A 15,069-nucleotide genomic window follows, 5' to 3' on the forward strand; every position below is an offset into this window, starting at 1 on the left:
TAGTTGAGCGTGTTAGCATGCTAGCATTTGCTAATTAACACCAAACAAAGCACCGCTGACGAGAATGTCATTGGTTTTGAAGGTTTTGGTCATAAAACAAAGTGCTGCACCCGTTGGTGGCGCTACAGAAAAAGTTATGGGATCGCCAAAGTTATTATATTTTTTTGGGGGACATTAATATCTGTACCAAATTTCATGACCATTCATCCAACAGCTGTTGAGATATTTCAGTCTGGACTAAAGTGGTGGACCAACCAACTGACCATCCCTTGAGCAATGCTAGCATGGCTAAAAAGGGCTGCTGTTTTGGATGTAAACACCCCTTCAAAGCTGAGGGTCTGCACTTGTTTCCTTCTAATAAAATGTGCAGGCGTACAAAGCCAACACAATAAAAATGTGTCAGTGTTGATTGCATGGGGATGCTCTGACAGCCTCTATATCGCAGTGGGGGCTTCATCCTGTATGCACATGCCTAATAATATAAACTTTCCGTGGGTGGTGATCAACCTTCTTGCTTGTATTCTTACAAATGTCAGAACCATCTCTAATATTGGCTCTTTGTTGATTTTTCCTTCATGCTGCAGAGTTCGTCACAACTACACTGTCCTCTTCCTGACATGTTTATCAAAACGAGCTGAGCCCATCCTTGGCAAAGTCTTTTCTTCCAAACGAATCCCGGCCTTCTTGCACACGTGCAAATCCAATTAGAGGGACCAGAAGAGTTGGCTTTCCCCTGCTGCTGCCTGACACATTTAGAGAGCCTCACAAAGAGGCATCCAAGGCGCCACACTGTTAACCACGAATGCTCCTGAACTAATCGACAGCATGCAAAACCCCAGTGAACGTGTCCCTGCTGCTTTGCAAAAAGCAAACAGAATATGAAAAAAATGCACGTGTGTGTTTTTCATTAAATGACAATGTGTCATTGCAGCTTTTCTTTAAATTTAGCACACTTGCTCTCCACACAGTGAAATAAAACAAATACAAGCAGGGCAACAGATGAAGTCAATCTCATTTGAATATCGCTGACCTCTTTCCTCCCCCTGCTCGACATGGAAAGTGTTTTTCAGCACCAGATGGGCTCTATGTTACTCAACTATAACAGAACAATGTTAAGAACTGGGGAATATTCTCAAGTTTTCAGCATCAAAAAAGCCCATGAAGCAAATCATCAGATGATACAAGCTGTCAAACATAATGGAATTAAAGTTAATTCAGTCTAAAGAACCCACCGAGTTAAACTTGAGACACATTTCATTACTTGTGAAGCAGTTATTTATGGCCTTCACGGCCTAAGTGGAAGTCATGAATTGTCAATACAGATTAGGACTCTTAAATCTGAATACTGTTTCTCCCATGATGAGTCAAGAGTATAAGCTGAGCTCAGCAGAATCAGCGGCCCAGTGACCCACTGTCCGACTGATCCAGTTTCAACCACCACACCGCCCTCTCTTACGTCGCTCAATGCATCCCCTCCTCCCTTTCCTTTCCTTCGCACGGCTCACTGCGACACTTTGCTGCTCATAAACCTCAGAGCTCCTCAGTGACAAGCTGGGTGAATCACTCATTGCAGAGACTCACTGGACCCGGACACACACACATACATAAAAAAACAAGACAATACCACTATTTATACGATGAATAATAAAAATAATGACTTTGTAGAAAAAATGCATGGACAAAGAGGCTTGAACAGACAAATGCACACGTGCAAACAGCCAAAAGGAGATTCTAAGACGCATGAAAGAAATGCGTTATAAGCCAGCTATTGCATGTAACTTACATTTTCCACCACGAGACAGCATTTAATACTGTTGGGGAGGATTAAACTAAACCTTTTAAGGAAATCAAATATAACACTGACCTATGCTCAGCTGTGGCAGCGACCTACAGTGAAGACTTTCTCAGCTAATCTCACTGTAGCCAAAATGATGTTAGAGTGTTGGTAAAACTTTATTTTCTTCCCCGATGATGGATTCCTCCATCCTCGTCTCTGCCTGCGTGGCTTGCAGTGTAATATAAATTCATTTCACATATTGCACTAACGCGTTCACCATCTTGCATGGTTTTTTTAGCTCCTGAATTTATGGTTGTACATCACGTTTAGGAACAGTTTTTTTTTGACTGTGCAGCATTGGGTTACACCAGCCATCCGTAAATCCATCCTTAAGATTGTGTGTCAAGTCTTTCCTAAATTCTTATAACTACTGGATTAAAAAAAAAAGGTTTACTAAAGTGGGTTGAACATCGGGAATCTCAATACCAAAAACGGGGCTGATCTATTTAATGCAATTCTATGTTTATGTATTATATACTGGAATATTAATTCCTGTAAAATGTTTGACTAATTTGTTGCTGATCAATAAGATAATAATTTAGTATACTTATATCTATGTATATATTTGTTACATTATGTTTACCAGAGCTAATGTTTATGTTAAACCGGATGTTGCCTTAAACATTATTGACTAATCCCAGTTATTCCCAGTGAGGCATACAGCTTATTAATTAAACACTGGTAAAGCAGGTATTTGTTTCTCATTTGCTGCATTTGAGACCGTTTTTTTAGGGGTTAACCACGTTGGCGTTGATGAATTCTGCTTTTTGTTGCATTTGAGCAAAGCTTGTTTTTCAGAGAAGTGTTTGGTAATTACTTGTGTGTATCTAAGTGCCTATCTGAGGAGCATAATCAATGCATACTATCAGGAAACAAACCATTTTTCATCCAGAAAGAAAAACATCCAAACGCGGCATACGGGTTGAATCCAACATCGTCCCCTCAGGTGACTCAGACAAGAACACAAATGACAACTCGTGGCACCTTTAAGAGTGCTGAGGGAGGAGGGAGACTCATTAATCAGTGGCCAGAGGGTGCAATAGCTTGACACTGTGACAGGTCTGCAGGCTGCTGAGCTGAAGACTGCAGATACTGTTTGTACTAACTTCACAAATGAGAAAAGGCATTATGTTGCAGAATCCCTAATGTGGTTTGGTGGTGCAGAGTGATTTATAGTTTTTATGAGACATGAAGGAGGTCTCGCTTCTGTTACAGAGGCAATTACCGAAGTTTGGATTTTACACTGGAGACAAAACCCATAACAGCGTAATGTAGAAGGAGAGAAGATTGGTAGAAAGCAATAAAATACTGAACATTTCTGTAAAGATCAACCTTTTACATCCTTACAAGGTTTTGGATTTTAAAAAATATAGATTTTTTAAGGTGGTATATGCAGATCCCAGGTTTTCCTGTTTTAATTGAAACTGTCCCAGAAAATCTGACTTCAAATCAATCAACGCTTAAAAATGCATTAAATGAATCAACATAAGACATATTATCACACAATTAATTTCAAATGTAGTTATCCACACTGAATGAAGTTGTTATGATGCTGTGTGTTACAGCAACAGATGGACAGTAAACTGAAGCTGGCAATGTGTGAGCAGTTGGCAGTGAATCTCTCTGGAGAGTGTGAACCACAGGAAGCCCTCATTGTGAGAAAGAGTAAGACGTATGAGAGGACACAGGGCAAAAAAGAGGAAATCTCACAGGTAACGAGGACCGCTCCGCTGGCTCCAGATGTTGACGGGGATCCTGCACAGCTGGTGTTTAGCTGTTAATGCCACGCTGGGCTTTTCTCGGGTGTGTCTGGTGTAGTTTGTCGCTCCACTGGAGGAAACATCTTGTCTGCGTCACACAGCTTCCTCACCTGATTCTGCTGACACAACACAATTTTAAATAGATTGACATGTGCAAGTTAATCTTAAAGTTGCTTCAATCAAATTATGGCCACTAGGGCCACTATTGATAAAGATGTTATGGTTAATGCACTAAAGACCAGTTACTTGGTTCAACGTATCCTCAAAGTGTTGATAGCAGTTTGAATCGATCACACTCAAAGGCAGGAGAGGTGTAAAGCTGTCATCGTACCAACAAACTTAAAAATGAGAGACGGTTAGAGAAGTTTAAATTCAAAAATAATTTCTCACCTCAACACACTCTTCAAAATCTTCTTGTGTGGAGTGGGTGTCCAAGACAGATTGTAGGATTTGGAAACGTACAACATTGTAAAATACAGCCAAAGTCCTTGTTGTCCATCTGACAAGGACGTTTTGGTTGCAGCATAACTGTTCTCTTCGCATCCCATCGGAGCTTTCTGACAGATAAATCCAACATTCGCTCTTCCTTTAGCTCTGTTTTGGTCTCCACCAATTGCAGAGAAAAATACCTGTCTCTTTAGCTGCTTGATGTATTTCCTTTTTTCCCCAGCAAGTTTCTAATTTTGTCAGCTGTTTGATGCTGGACAGGTAGTGTGTATTCATTGTGTTTATCATAGATTAATCTCTTAAGAACAACTGCCTGCTGCTGGTGGAAAGGAGGGCGATCGAGCATCTTATCACTTGGTAAAACAAAAAGGGACGATAGGAACAAGAAACTGTATGTTAGAGAGAAAGACAATGAGATCAAGAGAAACAAACAGGAGAATTGCATTTCTATGCAACACTATTCTGTTCTATACTATCACTACAGTATGTGTGTCTAAGGGATTAGGGACAAAAACAAGTGGAAAGCACAGAGAAACTGATTGTACAGTGTTGTGTTGTGCAGCCCCTGTTTGAAAGGCTCCTCTGTGATTGGAGTGCATGCTTCACTCCCACGTTGTGCCACTTCTCACTCTTGAAATCACCATCAGCTGTCACGTGGATGCTAACAGTCTCTGAGAGCTGCACGACAACATCACGGTCTTCACCTTCATGCAGAGATGCAGCTGCGGCTCTGCTGTGAGTGACACAGTGTCGGGTCTTTGAGCTGTGGTGAGGCAAGTAACCTTGAAACAAGAACATATATGTTTGAGCAGGAAATATTTATTGCTGCCGGAAAAACAAGCATCCACACCGGTCGTGCTACACAGAGTGTGCCGAAGTGTAACCAAACGCAATTATGGAGCATTTTAGCATCTCTCAGCTCATTGTTTTGGATTTACGGTCTGCAACTTTACTATTTTGGTTCAGTTTCTGCATATCAATTCATCTTGTTTGCAGCAAGAAGGCAGATAAACTAACTGTACGATAACTGCTCAGGGCCAGACAGCAACAGTGACTGACAGTGCTGCAAATTAACTCCACCTTCTCACACCTGTGTGCCTACTTTAAAGGCAAATCAACACCACTTCTTGTTAAGAGCTGAGTCAACTCTGCTGTGCTGCTTCGTTTGGGGTGAGACTTTCAAGCATTCTGGCGTCAGCTTAATCAGTGAAGTCACATCAGGTGTGTTTCCAAAGACCTTTAATGGAAAACACCTGCTGTGGCATCAATGAGGCGCAACAATATCTTCAACTATTCTTGTGCTGCTCTAAAGACCCTTGCTGTACTTTGTGCTTCTACAATAATCGCCCTGATGGATTTTATTTTTCGCAGTAATTACTGTGAATCTCAACATTATCCCAATCATGGCTACACACCAACGCACGATTTATAAAGTGGACTTATTCCATTGGATTTAATGCACTGGACTCATTTCTTGGACTTATTTTCCTGAACATCTTGCATTGGATTTGTTACATTAGTGTTGCACCAACTGCAGTGTAATCCTATTGTTGCATTGTAATTCCATTGTTATATTCGTTCTTTGAATTTCCTATCCTGAAGTTTCTACACTGTCCTTCCTTTTGAGCTGTGAGTTTTGTCTTCTAAGAGAGATTAAAGTGGATTTTGTCGAGATGTTTTATGTGATATTGGGTTCACTTGATTTGACATTTGGAATGTTATATGTTTGAGATGATCATATTACAAGTTATATATATATATATATTTATTTATAGGAGATTTGCAGATTGTGTGAGCTAACAGGGTGAAACTCCACTATGTCTTTACATTGTTTGCTAAATCTGAATCCTTTAAGCAATGTATAAACTCAAAAAGAAAGATTGTTTTACGTTACTGTCTGTAACTGGCTGCACTGTAGCAGTAACCATGGCAACAATCAGCCTCTGGCCAGCCATCGACAGTTTAATCAGCAGCAAATTAAATGTAAAATTAGAAAAATGTTGCACAGCAGAGTGCTTGTTTGTGGATGGGAGCAAACATCTTATCACATCAGATAAACTCTTAACAGGAGCCCACTTGAAGGCACCGTCAGTGCTAGAGGCATGACAAATGTGATGAGAAGTCAAAGTGTTATCGATGAAGAAATCACACAGGGCGGTGAATGTCTGCGCCAAATTTCATGGCTATTCATCCAGTGATTGTCGAGATATTACTCTTTGGCCTTATAGGTGTTGAACCGACTGATTGACTAAAAAAAGGAGAGAAAATGTCACAGTCCTCCTGCTTCCAACCAGCAGCAGCCTCAGCACAGTCATGGAGTTTGAAATAACAACACCTAACAGCACTACAACTCCCCAAAGCCACTTATTTTCCTCACTGCCACATTATGTTGAAGGAGGAGAGCAGATGAGTGCCGAGCAGGAAGGAGATTCATTTTGCGCTGTAAGTGGAGCAGAGCTGATGGCTGGAGAAAGGGGGCGATGGTAGGGGCACAAAAGGATGTCATCTGCAGGGTATTTTTAGAGTGTGAGGTGCACTGATAACCGGCTGCCATTGCAATCTGCCTGCAGGTTCCCAGCAATAATAACTGCTCTCATTCTGCAGATTTACTCAGAGTGAAGCCCTCTCACACAGAGAAACACAGGCAGGATGATTTGGCTCTCTCACTCTCTTACACAAAAATATGGAAGCTCGTGAGTGCCAAAGTAAGTGAGCACAAGAACGAATCAAGCTCTCAACCTGCAAGTCAAGATATGAGAGTGAACACATGATTTGTAGGTACACAGAATGTTTTGCCCTGCTCTGTGTTAGTATATTCTCTCAAAAAAAGATCCTGAGATACCCTGGGACCCTCCCGGGAAAGAAGCTTATTGAGGTCAATTTAAGTTTAGCTGTCAGTTGTGTTTAGATCTTTCAGGCTTTTTGCAGGGTGTCTGCAGAGTTATTCACAGCTGTTATTATTCTTACATTCCTTTTTTAAAGAACTTCACTGTAAAAATATTTTAGGCCAAATCTAGTCCTTGTTCTGTCAAGAAAAATCGATTCCAAAGTTAAAATGAGGCTTCAACAGGAGAACTTCTATGTGGAAAAAGCACAAGTTAACCCACCACTCTTTCACATTTAGTGGTTCAAGCAACCCAGAAATGTCGCAGGAAATGAATGGACTGATGGATGGATCTGGCAGCGAGGGTATTTTCTTAACAGTTGAGGAGAATAGCTTGACATTACTTAGAAGGCGGGGTCTTAATAGGATTGCACTTCACCTCGAGGTCAAATCAAATGGATTTCACTCGGCTCTCCGTGGGCTTTTTGCATGTGCAGATGCGAAATGCAAAACACTTTGATCATGCAGCTTTGAAGATACTGAGCCGAGGACACAGTTCCTCTTGGATCACATCATTGATTACTACTTGCTATCAGGGTTTTTCAGGAGCATAAACCTATTAATATGCACTTTGAAACCTTGACTTACAGATTGATTAATGGTCAAATTTGATAAGTTTCTTCAAGCAAAAATTCCCAATATTCTCCGGTTACAGCATCTCAAATGAAAATTTGCTGCTTTTCTCTGTTTTATCGGTGTGAACTGAATCTCTTTTGGTTTTTGACTGTTGATAAACAAGACATTTGAAGATGTCACCTTCAGCTCTCAGACGTTGTAATGGGCGGTAAATGGTTATTTTTCCCTTTTTTAACATGTAGTTGCAGCAATACTCTTCTTTCCTGCTACTTTACATGTCTAATCCACAACATTTATAGCTTTAGCTAATTACTTTGCAGATTCCTATTATCAATACAAAAATATAAATCAACTCATGAATGATGATGTATTATTATAGGTTATGCTAACCAGCAGTATATAATGTAAATTAAACTACCCCCAACTTTACCAGCTGCAACATTTAAGTACACATTAATGCATAAATAATTATAATACAATAATATAATTTACGCTATTCTGAAATGGGCCATTCTGCAGAATGAACACTTTAACTTTTTGAAGTACATTTTAATGCTAATACTTGATGAAAGCAGGACTTTTACTTGTAACAGAGTATTTCAACATTGTAGCATTGCTACTTTTGCTGAAGTAAAATATCTGAAAACTGTTTCCATCATTGTCTGTAACATATTACATATACATTCATTAACCTAGGGCTAGGCCTACGTTTTCTCTCAGGTGCAACAGCTTTATCTACCTCCTCTCTGGGCTATTTTTGGACGACAGCACCATCTGCTGGTCAAACACGTGTACAATAAATAAGAATAAAATATGGAATACTTCATATTTTATAGACTTGACAAGCTACATTATTTTACTCTATTGCCTTTGGTTCGTTTCAATAATTCAGCCTTCAACAGGAAAAACCTGTCTAAGTTCATGTGCATGTCTGCCATTAATCAGCATTACTTGCACACCTTTATGCTGACATTTGCATCTCTAATTTTGCTTTATTTTCTGTGCAACGACTTAGCAAACAACACTTGATAACTGCTCATTTCATATTTGTATTTTCTAAAGATAATTTCTGACTTTTCCACCAGTTAAACACTAACAGTTGTGACGCCGACGTTAGGGCGCACACCGGAAGTGAGCAGGGGTTGCTTTAGGGCGCACACCGGAAGTGAGCGGGAGTTGTCTCTGAACAGCTCTGAACAGCTCTGAACAGACGTGTTTGCTAGCTAGTTGCAACACAGGCTCAACAATGTTTTTCTTAACACGGCAAACGAAACACCGCTCGTGGATATGCTGTTTTTTTCTTGCGGTATATTTAACTTCGCCGCCGGTCTCGGCAAAACATGACAGCCTCAGAGAAGTGACGGACGAGGCGTGGGAGGAGATCCTGACCGGAGAATGGATGATTGAATTGTCAGTGTACTGCTAACGGCTAACCGGATATAGCTAGCTTGTCATTTACCTTACCTTAGCATTAGCTATTTTGAGCTCGTACAAACGGGGCATGATTCCCGGTGTCCGGTCATATTCAAGCCTTAATGCCCTGTCCTATCTGATTATTATCTTATCCAACCCAATGTAGTCCTGACACGTTGCTAAATGTCTAGCTAGCTAAGCTAACAGCTAACCAGCTTACTACAGAGTTGTATGCTTGTCATTTAGCTGAGGAACTCACTAATAAAGTACACAGTCAGGTCCGTCAGTACATTTCAACTTGTACTCAGAAAATAACGTTATCTATACGGAGACATGTAACGTGATTGTGCAGTTTATCTGAGAGTCTTTGCTTGTGAAACTTGATACCCCCGCAGCTACGCACCCTGGTGTCCCGCATGTCAGCAGCTCCAGGTGGTGTGGAAGGAGTTCGCGGACTGGGGGGAGGACATGGGGGTCAACATCGCCAAGGTGGACGTGACTGAACAACCCGGTAGGAATAAGCGACCTCTGCTCCACTGACTCATGCATGCAGCACAACACATAGCTGTCACAAAATATATAATACCTCAGAGCAGCTCTGCAGTAAACACCATGCAGATGTAACCTGTAATGTCCTTTTTGTTGTTGAAATTGTCAAAGAAGTGTCGATTCAGTTGTGCTTAATTTAGCTATAGTTCAACAAATATGAGACCGTGTCTAATGTAATTTCACATACAACTGTATATTGTAGGAGATGTTTCTAATACTTTGTCTCGACTTAATATTAGGAAGACCGCTGTATGTGGCAATACAATTCAACAGCATTACAAACTAGAGCCTCTAACATGGCCTTAACGCTGAGTCGACGTGTCTCTGAGTCAACAAAAAGCTGTAACCTTCATGAAGCTGGGGTTTGTGGCAAAGATGTGGACTTAATAAACATGCAAGTGAGTGTAATTTTGCAGCATTTGCTAAAGATGAACCAAAAATTGGATGCACAAATTCAATATTGTCCTGCTCATTGATTTTGCAACATTGTCCACAATTATGGAAGGCAACATATGGCCACTTACTGAGGTACGAGATAGTTGCTACCAGATTCGTAGATGCGTCAGTTTTAATTCAGTGCCAAGTTGTGTGATTCATTTTAGAATTGTCTCAAAATACCTGAAGGAACAGTGGTCACACCCCGACTCTCAAAGTAGTGACTCGAAGACCGGTTATTTTGGTTAATAACGCAGCAAACTACATCCTTAAAAATGACAGAAAGATCTGTATGAGCTTTAACAAAGTTGTATTCACCTCAGGGCTATTTTATTTCACAGTGTATCTTGTGTTAATGTTTCTTTTTCAGCTCTCTGTGAAATATTCATGTAAGCCAGTGGCAGTGGAGCTGCTGTCAATCATTAATTCGGCCCGTCAGCCAAGTGTGAAGCGTCTCTCAGTTTAGTTTTGAGTCAAACAGGTCCTTCCTGCACACTGACTGTACTCTGTCTCCTCTTTCTGTAAGGTCTGAGCGGGCGATTCATCATTACTTCACTTCCTACCATTTACCAGTAAGTTCTTAGCTTAGTTTTTTCTTTTTTTTTTGCTTCCTCTTGTGTGGCTGCTTGTGGTTTATGCAACACGGATGTGCATCATCATCATTATCATCGTGGGTTGAACTAAGTTTAGAATGTCATGTACTTTTAGCTCATCAGATGTCACATTGACAAGACTACATCTTGTTGTTTTCTTCAACATAATCATAAAGGGAAAACAAGTCTAATTTGTTAGCATGAATACAATGTGCGTTTCTGAAATATGCCACACTTGGGGTTAGCATAATATATATTAATATATATATATATATCAGTCAAGGGATGCAACTAATCTCTATGGAGTCATCTATCTATGATTTATTCTGATTACCCATTCAATTTATATCAAGACATGGTGAAAAATAATGAGAATTCCAAGTTGCAAAATAAAAAGATACAATAAATAAAAGATTGTTATCGGTGATGTTTTATAAATCAGGGTGGCGGTGAAGCAGGCCCTTTGGGTCTCCTTCAGGTTCTCTGAGTGAAAACACTGAATGTTCCTCAAATGTTTTGTGTCGTTGATTGTGTTCTAGCTGTAAAGATGGCGTCTTCAGGAAGTACCAGGGCGCTCGCACTAAAGACGACTTCCTCAGCTTTGTCGATGAGCAGAAATGGAAAGCGGTCGAGCCGATTTCATCTTGGTTCGGGCCATCTTCGGTTCTGTGAGTATTCACAGCTTTTATCTGATCATGGCGATGATGAAGTTTGATAATAGGGTTATGCATCAATACCAAAAATAGAAGCACTTCTGGTTATCGTAAAATGTATTAAGATTGATATTGCCAAAGACCCTAAGGACACACGCAGTGATACCAAAGAAAACCTCTTTTTGAAATATCAGAAAACAGCATGAGATACCAGCCCTGTTTGTTCTATTCTTAGTGTCTTCTCTGTTGGTTTAGAAGCAGAACCACAAACACCCCCTCCCGTCTCCTACTTGTTATTTTTTAAGATTAGGCTTTGTAAGTGATGTCACAGTTTGACTAATCCGTGTTAAATTACATGCTGTCGTTTTCCTCCTCTTTTGGGCAGAATGAATTCAATGTCTGCTCTGTTCAAGCTCTCCATGTTTATCCGGGTAAGTGAGGATTTTACTCTCTGGTCGTGCTGTCTGTCAACATGTAGGTTGTTATATGTGAGAAGGTGAGAAGAATGCAGCTCAGTGTGAAATTGCATGAGGGAGGACTGGCTTTCACATGAAAACAACAACACCTGTGTTTTACAGGATACATACAGGGTTGACACATTTAGCGCAGACATTACCCGACATTGTCACAAAGAAGACTAAACTTACAGGAAACAAAGCTGTTAAAATTAATCATCTGTTTATTTTTAGTTTTTTTTTAACAAAGCCAAATACTTGTTTAGTCTATTCTGGTCGATATTGTTATTTCTAATTTAAAAAAATGTCTAATACTTCTATTTGAAAAATGTACTTTCTTTTTGCAAACATTACACAAAACAGGAGGAAATTATTGGACTATTTTCAGTTGCGGATTAATACACACTTTGTTCTCTACTCAGTATTTCTGGCAGCTGGACGATGTGTGATATATGTGAGATCGAGGCAGAACAAACTACAGTGCAGATGTTTTTGTATTTTCCAGCGTTGTCATAACTACATGACGGAGCAGCTGGGGATTCCTGTTTGGGGGTCTTACGTTATCTTTGGCTTGGCCACTCTGTTCTCTGGCCTGGCTCTGGGACTGGTGAGTACTTGTGCAGCACATATTCATGATTTGTAAAAACGGGGAAACTGTAGTGAGCGCTCATACAGCGTTCATCAAGTACAAACACACGTGTTTCCAGTGAATTAATGGTTCTTGTTGTATTGTCTCTGCAGTTACTGGTGTTCATAGCAGATTTTGCCTTCCCCTCACGACGCTTTTCCTCTTCAGATTACCACCAGAGTGAGTTTTTTTATGAGATCATAATGAATACCGCTTTACTATACATTTATTTTACATGCATAAAATACTCAGGTTTACTGGTTGTTGGTCACCGACTGTTCTACGCGTTATTCTGCAGAAAAACAGACAATGGAGCAGGCGAGGTTAATCCAACGACAAGAGGACGAGCAGGAGGCTGACGGCGAGGCTGACGGCGAGGAAGATGACGATGAAGACGACGACGACGGGGTCTGGAGGCGGGGGAGGAGAGGGTCCCCAGAGGGCCGCCCAGAACCTAAGGGACAGGGTTTCGACGAAGCTCTGAGGAAGAGGGTGGTGGGCAACCGTGAGCAGCAGGAGGAGGATGATGAAGAGGACACCTAGAGACTCAGATGGTTCCTACTCCTTTGAGAAGAGCATCATGGAGTCAGCAGAGCGGGAGGAGCTTCGGTCCCGAGCAGCAGCAGTGTTTACAGCAGGGAGCCTTTAAACCCCCTCCTCCTCACCTCCCCTTCTCCTCCTCTGGGCCCCCAGAAACGGCTCGCTTCTTTTCTTCTCCCTCCCTTGTTTTTTAACAGGAGCGCTTTAGACTCTCTCTCCGCCTGAGCAGCAAAGCTCCACCTGGAAAAAGCAAAACAAGAAAAACACTCCTGACACCCGTTTCCACTTGTGGTGACAAATCGCCCGGCTGAGGTTTAGGTATGAAGTGCAGTAGAGCTGGATTTTGCAATGTTGTTTATGCATCATTTTTTAAAGAGATGTTTATTATATGTTAATCTCAGATTTATTATACCAGGCTTGTGTTTAAGTTTTTTTTTTTTTGTTAAATGTTATTACTTCACAGCTCATGTGTACATGTTATTTTATGTTTGTTGTATATTTTACAAACCCTTACAGGTCAACCCAACGTACCAGTGTTCTCCCACCGTTCCTCATGTCGGTGTGTAATCGAGGGAAGCGTGAAAAAGAAAACGTCTCCAAGTGTTTGTTATAATTCTTAAGATTTCCCTCCTGGTCCGTTTTGCGACACCCGTGGTTAACAGCAAGCTCACAGCCTGTTGCATTACTACTAAGACTGACCCGGTAGTGAAACATGAAAAACAAAATGCGTTTTTCGTCAACAATAGCTGTCAGACGAATGCATTGCATCTCCTGTGACTCCTCCACAATAAAGCCACCCTGACTTTCTCCACTTGAATGCTTTCAATGTGAAGTCACGGTAGTAGGACAGCAACTGAATACAGCTCAGATGTAGGAGAATAAGCAGCGAGGCTGATATCAGTGAAGGCAATGGCGGACTCTGCCACAAATAATACAAAAAACTACTACATGGAAAGATCTGTCTAAATACATTGAATGGTAAATGCAGAACAATTGCAGACAATAAAAGATTAACAACCTGAGTTTAATTTCATGGGAATCTTGAACTGTACCTTTAAATGTCCGCCCAGTGGTTTTCCGCCAGTATGTGTGGAGTGTGCATCCAGGCGGTACAGGTACGTTGTGGGGCAGGAACCGGTACTCGGCAATCACACCAAAATGTTGACTTTAACTGAGCAGCACGCTTGTCCGTTTGTAGAAACGCGAGGTAGATACTGATGTTTAAAAAGGAAGCATATTCACGCCAAATAAAAGGCCTGAATCCTCTGTAGATACTGCAAGTCCCCGTCATGTATCACGCAGCCAATGGGATGTTCTACTTTACTTTGTGTTACTAATGTCTACTTGTGATGCTCTAATTATTAGGGGGCGTTTACTGAAATTACCCAGATGTGTTGTCGACTTGACAGCGGGTCTGCAGAACAGTATTTGCATGCTGTAATATAATTAAAGAGAGGAACAGTTTGGGGACGCCCTAAACCAGTACGAATACCAGAAAGAAGCTCCGCCCGACAAATGGAGGCGTAACTCGGCCTTCTGTTGTGGACTCAAAATCAACCTGAACTTTTGAGGTTAATTCACCTAAATTACATATTTTGTGTCAATAGGTTTCTCATTGAGATCTGGAGCAAATGATCACTCGTATGCGTATTCTTCAAATAGTCATTCCACTCTCTGCTCAGCCTATCTTGTAAAGCAAAAAGGGTAAAAGTGTGTGACCAGTCTTTTTAATACACATTTCACTCTGTTTTGATCAGGCTTATGACAGGCTTATGGCTGTTTATTCCAAAAATAAAGCCGATTACTCATTTCCCCCCCTCACCGTTAACGGCTTGCATCGTTCACTCTTTACTCGGAGCTCCTTTTTATTGTTTGAACATTCTTTTGAATAAACGGTTAACTCTGAAAAAAGTCTCACTTGTGTTGCTTACAATAGTTAAACATCCTGAAAAACAATCAAATATCAAACATTTGGAGAAACACTTGCCAAAACATGTCATAGTAGTACACAGAACATACTGCAGCAGTGGTGGGAGAAGTATTCAGATGAAAATACTAAGAAGACAATGTAACAGTACCCCGAGTAGAAGTCATCATGTCATTACTAATACAAGTAAACGTCCTGGAATCAAATCCTACTTTGGTAAAAGTATGTAATACAAATGAACTGCCACACTAATACATATATATTTTTAAATATGACAATTATTCATACATATTAGATTGTATCCAACATTGATGCATCACTGTGTCGGCAGTATTTTACTGTTGTAACAAACTCAAATTCAGATTTTGTTTT

At 40.7% G+C, this 15,069-nt stretch overlaps 1 protein-coding gene across 1 annotated transcript; it reads left to right on the top strand.

Annotated features, from left to right (window-relative positions):
- The first annotated feature begins 8,704 nt into the window (after window positions 1-8,704).
- tmx1 (thioredoxin-related transmembrane protein 1) lies at window positions 8,705-14,671 on the top strand. Its single transcript, XM_079286482.1, has 8 exons — window positions 8,705-8,914; window positions 9,313-9,428; window positions 10,428-10,473; window positions 11,034-11,162; window positions 11,533-11,578; window positions 12,108-12,209; window positions 12,344-12,410; window positions 12,529-14,671. The coding sequence occupies exons 1-8, from the start codon at window positions 8,751-8,753 to the stop codon at window positions 12,771-12,773; spliced, it is 915 nt and encodes a 304-aa protein (XP_079142608.1). The 5' UTR covers window positions 8,705-8,750; the 3' UTR covers window positions 12,774-14,671.
- The last annotated feature ends 398 nt before the right edge of the window (window positions 14,672-15,069 follow it).

The sequence above is a fragment of the Melanostigma gelatinosum genome (genome assembly GCF_949748355.1).
Source record: "Melanostigma gelatinosum genome assembly, chromosome: 16".
Taxonomy (NCBI): Eukaryota; Metazoa; Chordata; class Actinopteri; order Perciformes; family Zoarcidae; genus Melanostigma; species Melanostigma gelatinosum.

Excerpts from the sequence above, each read along its gene's own strand:
- tmx1 (XM_079286482.1), top strand. The coding sequence starts at position 8,751 with ATGTTTTTCTTAACACGGCAAACGAAACACCGCTCGTGGATATGCTGT. Across the intron at positions 11,163-11,532 it reads TTCGGGCCATCTTCGGTTCT|AATGAATTCAATGTCTGCTC; the intron begins GTGAGTATTCAC and ends TCTTTTGGGCAG. Across the intron at positions 12,210-12,343 it reads CTGGCCTGGCTCTGGGACTG|TTACTGGTGTTCATAGCAGA; the intron begins GTGAGTACTTGT and ends TTGTCTCTGCAG.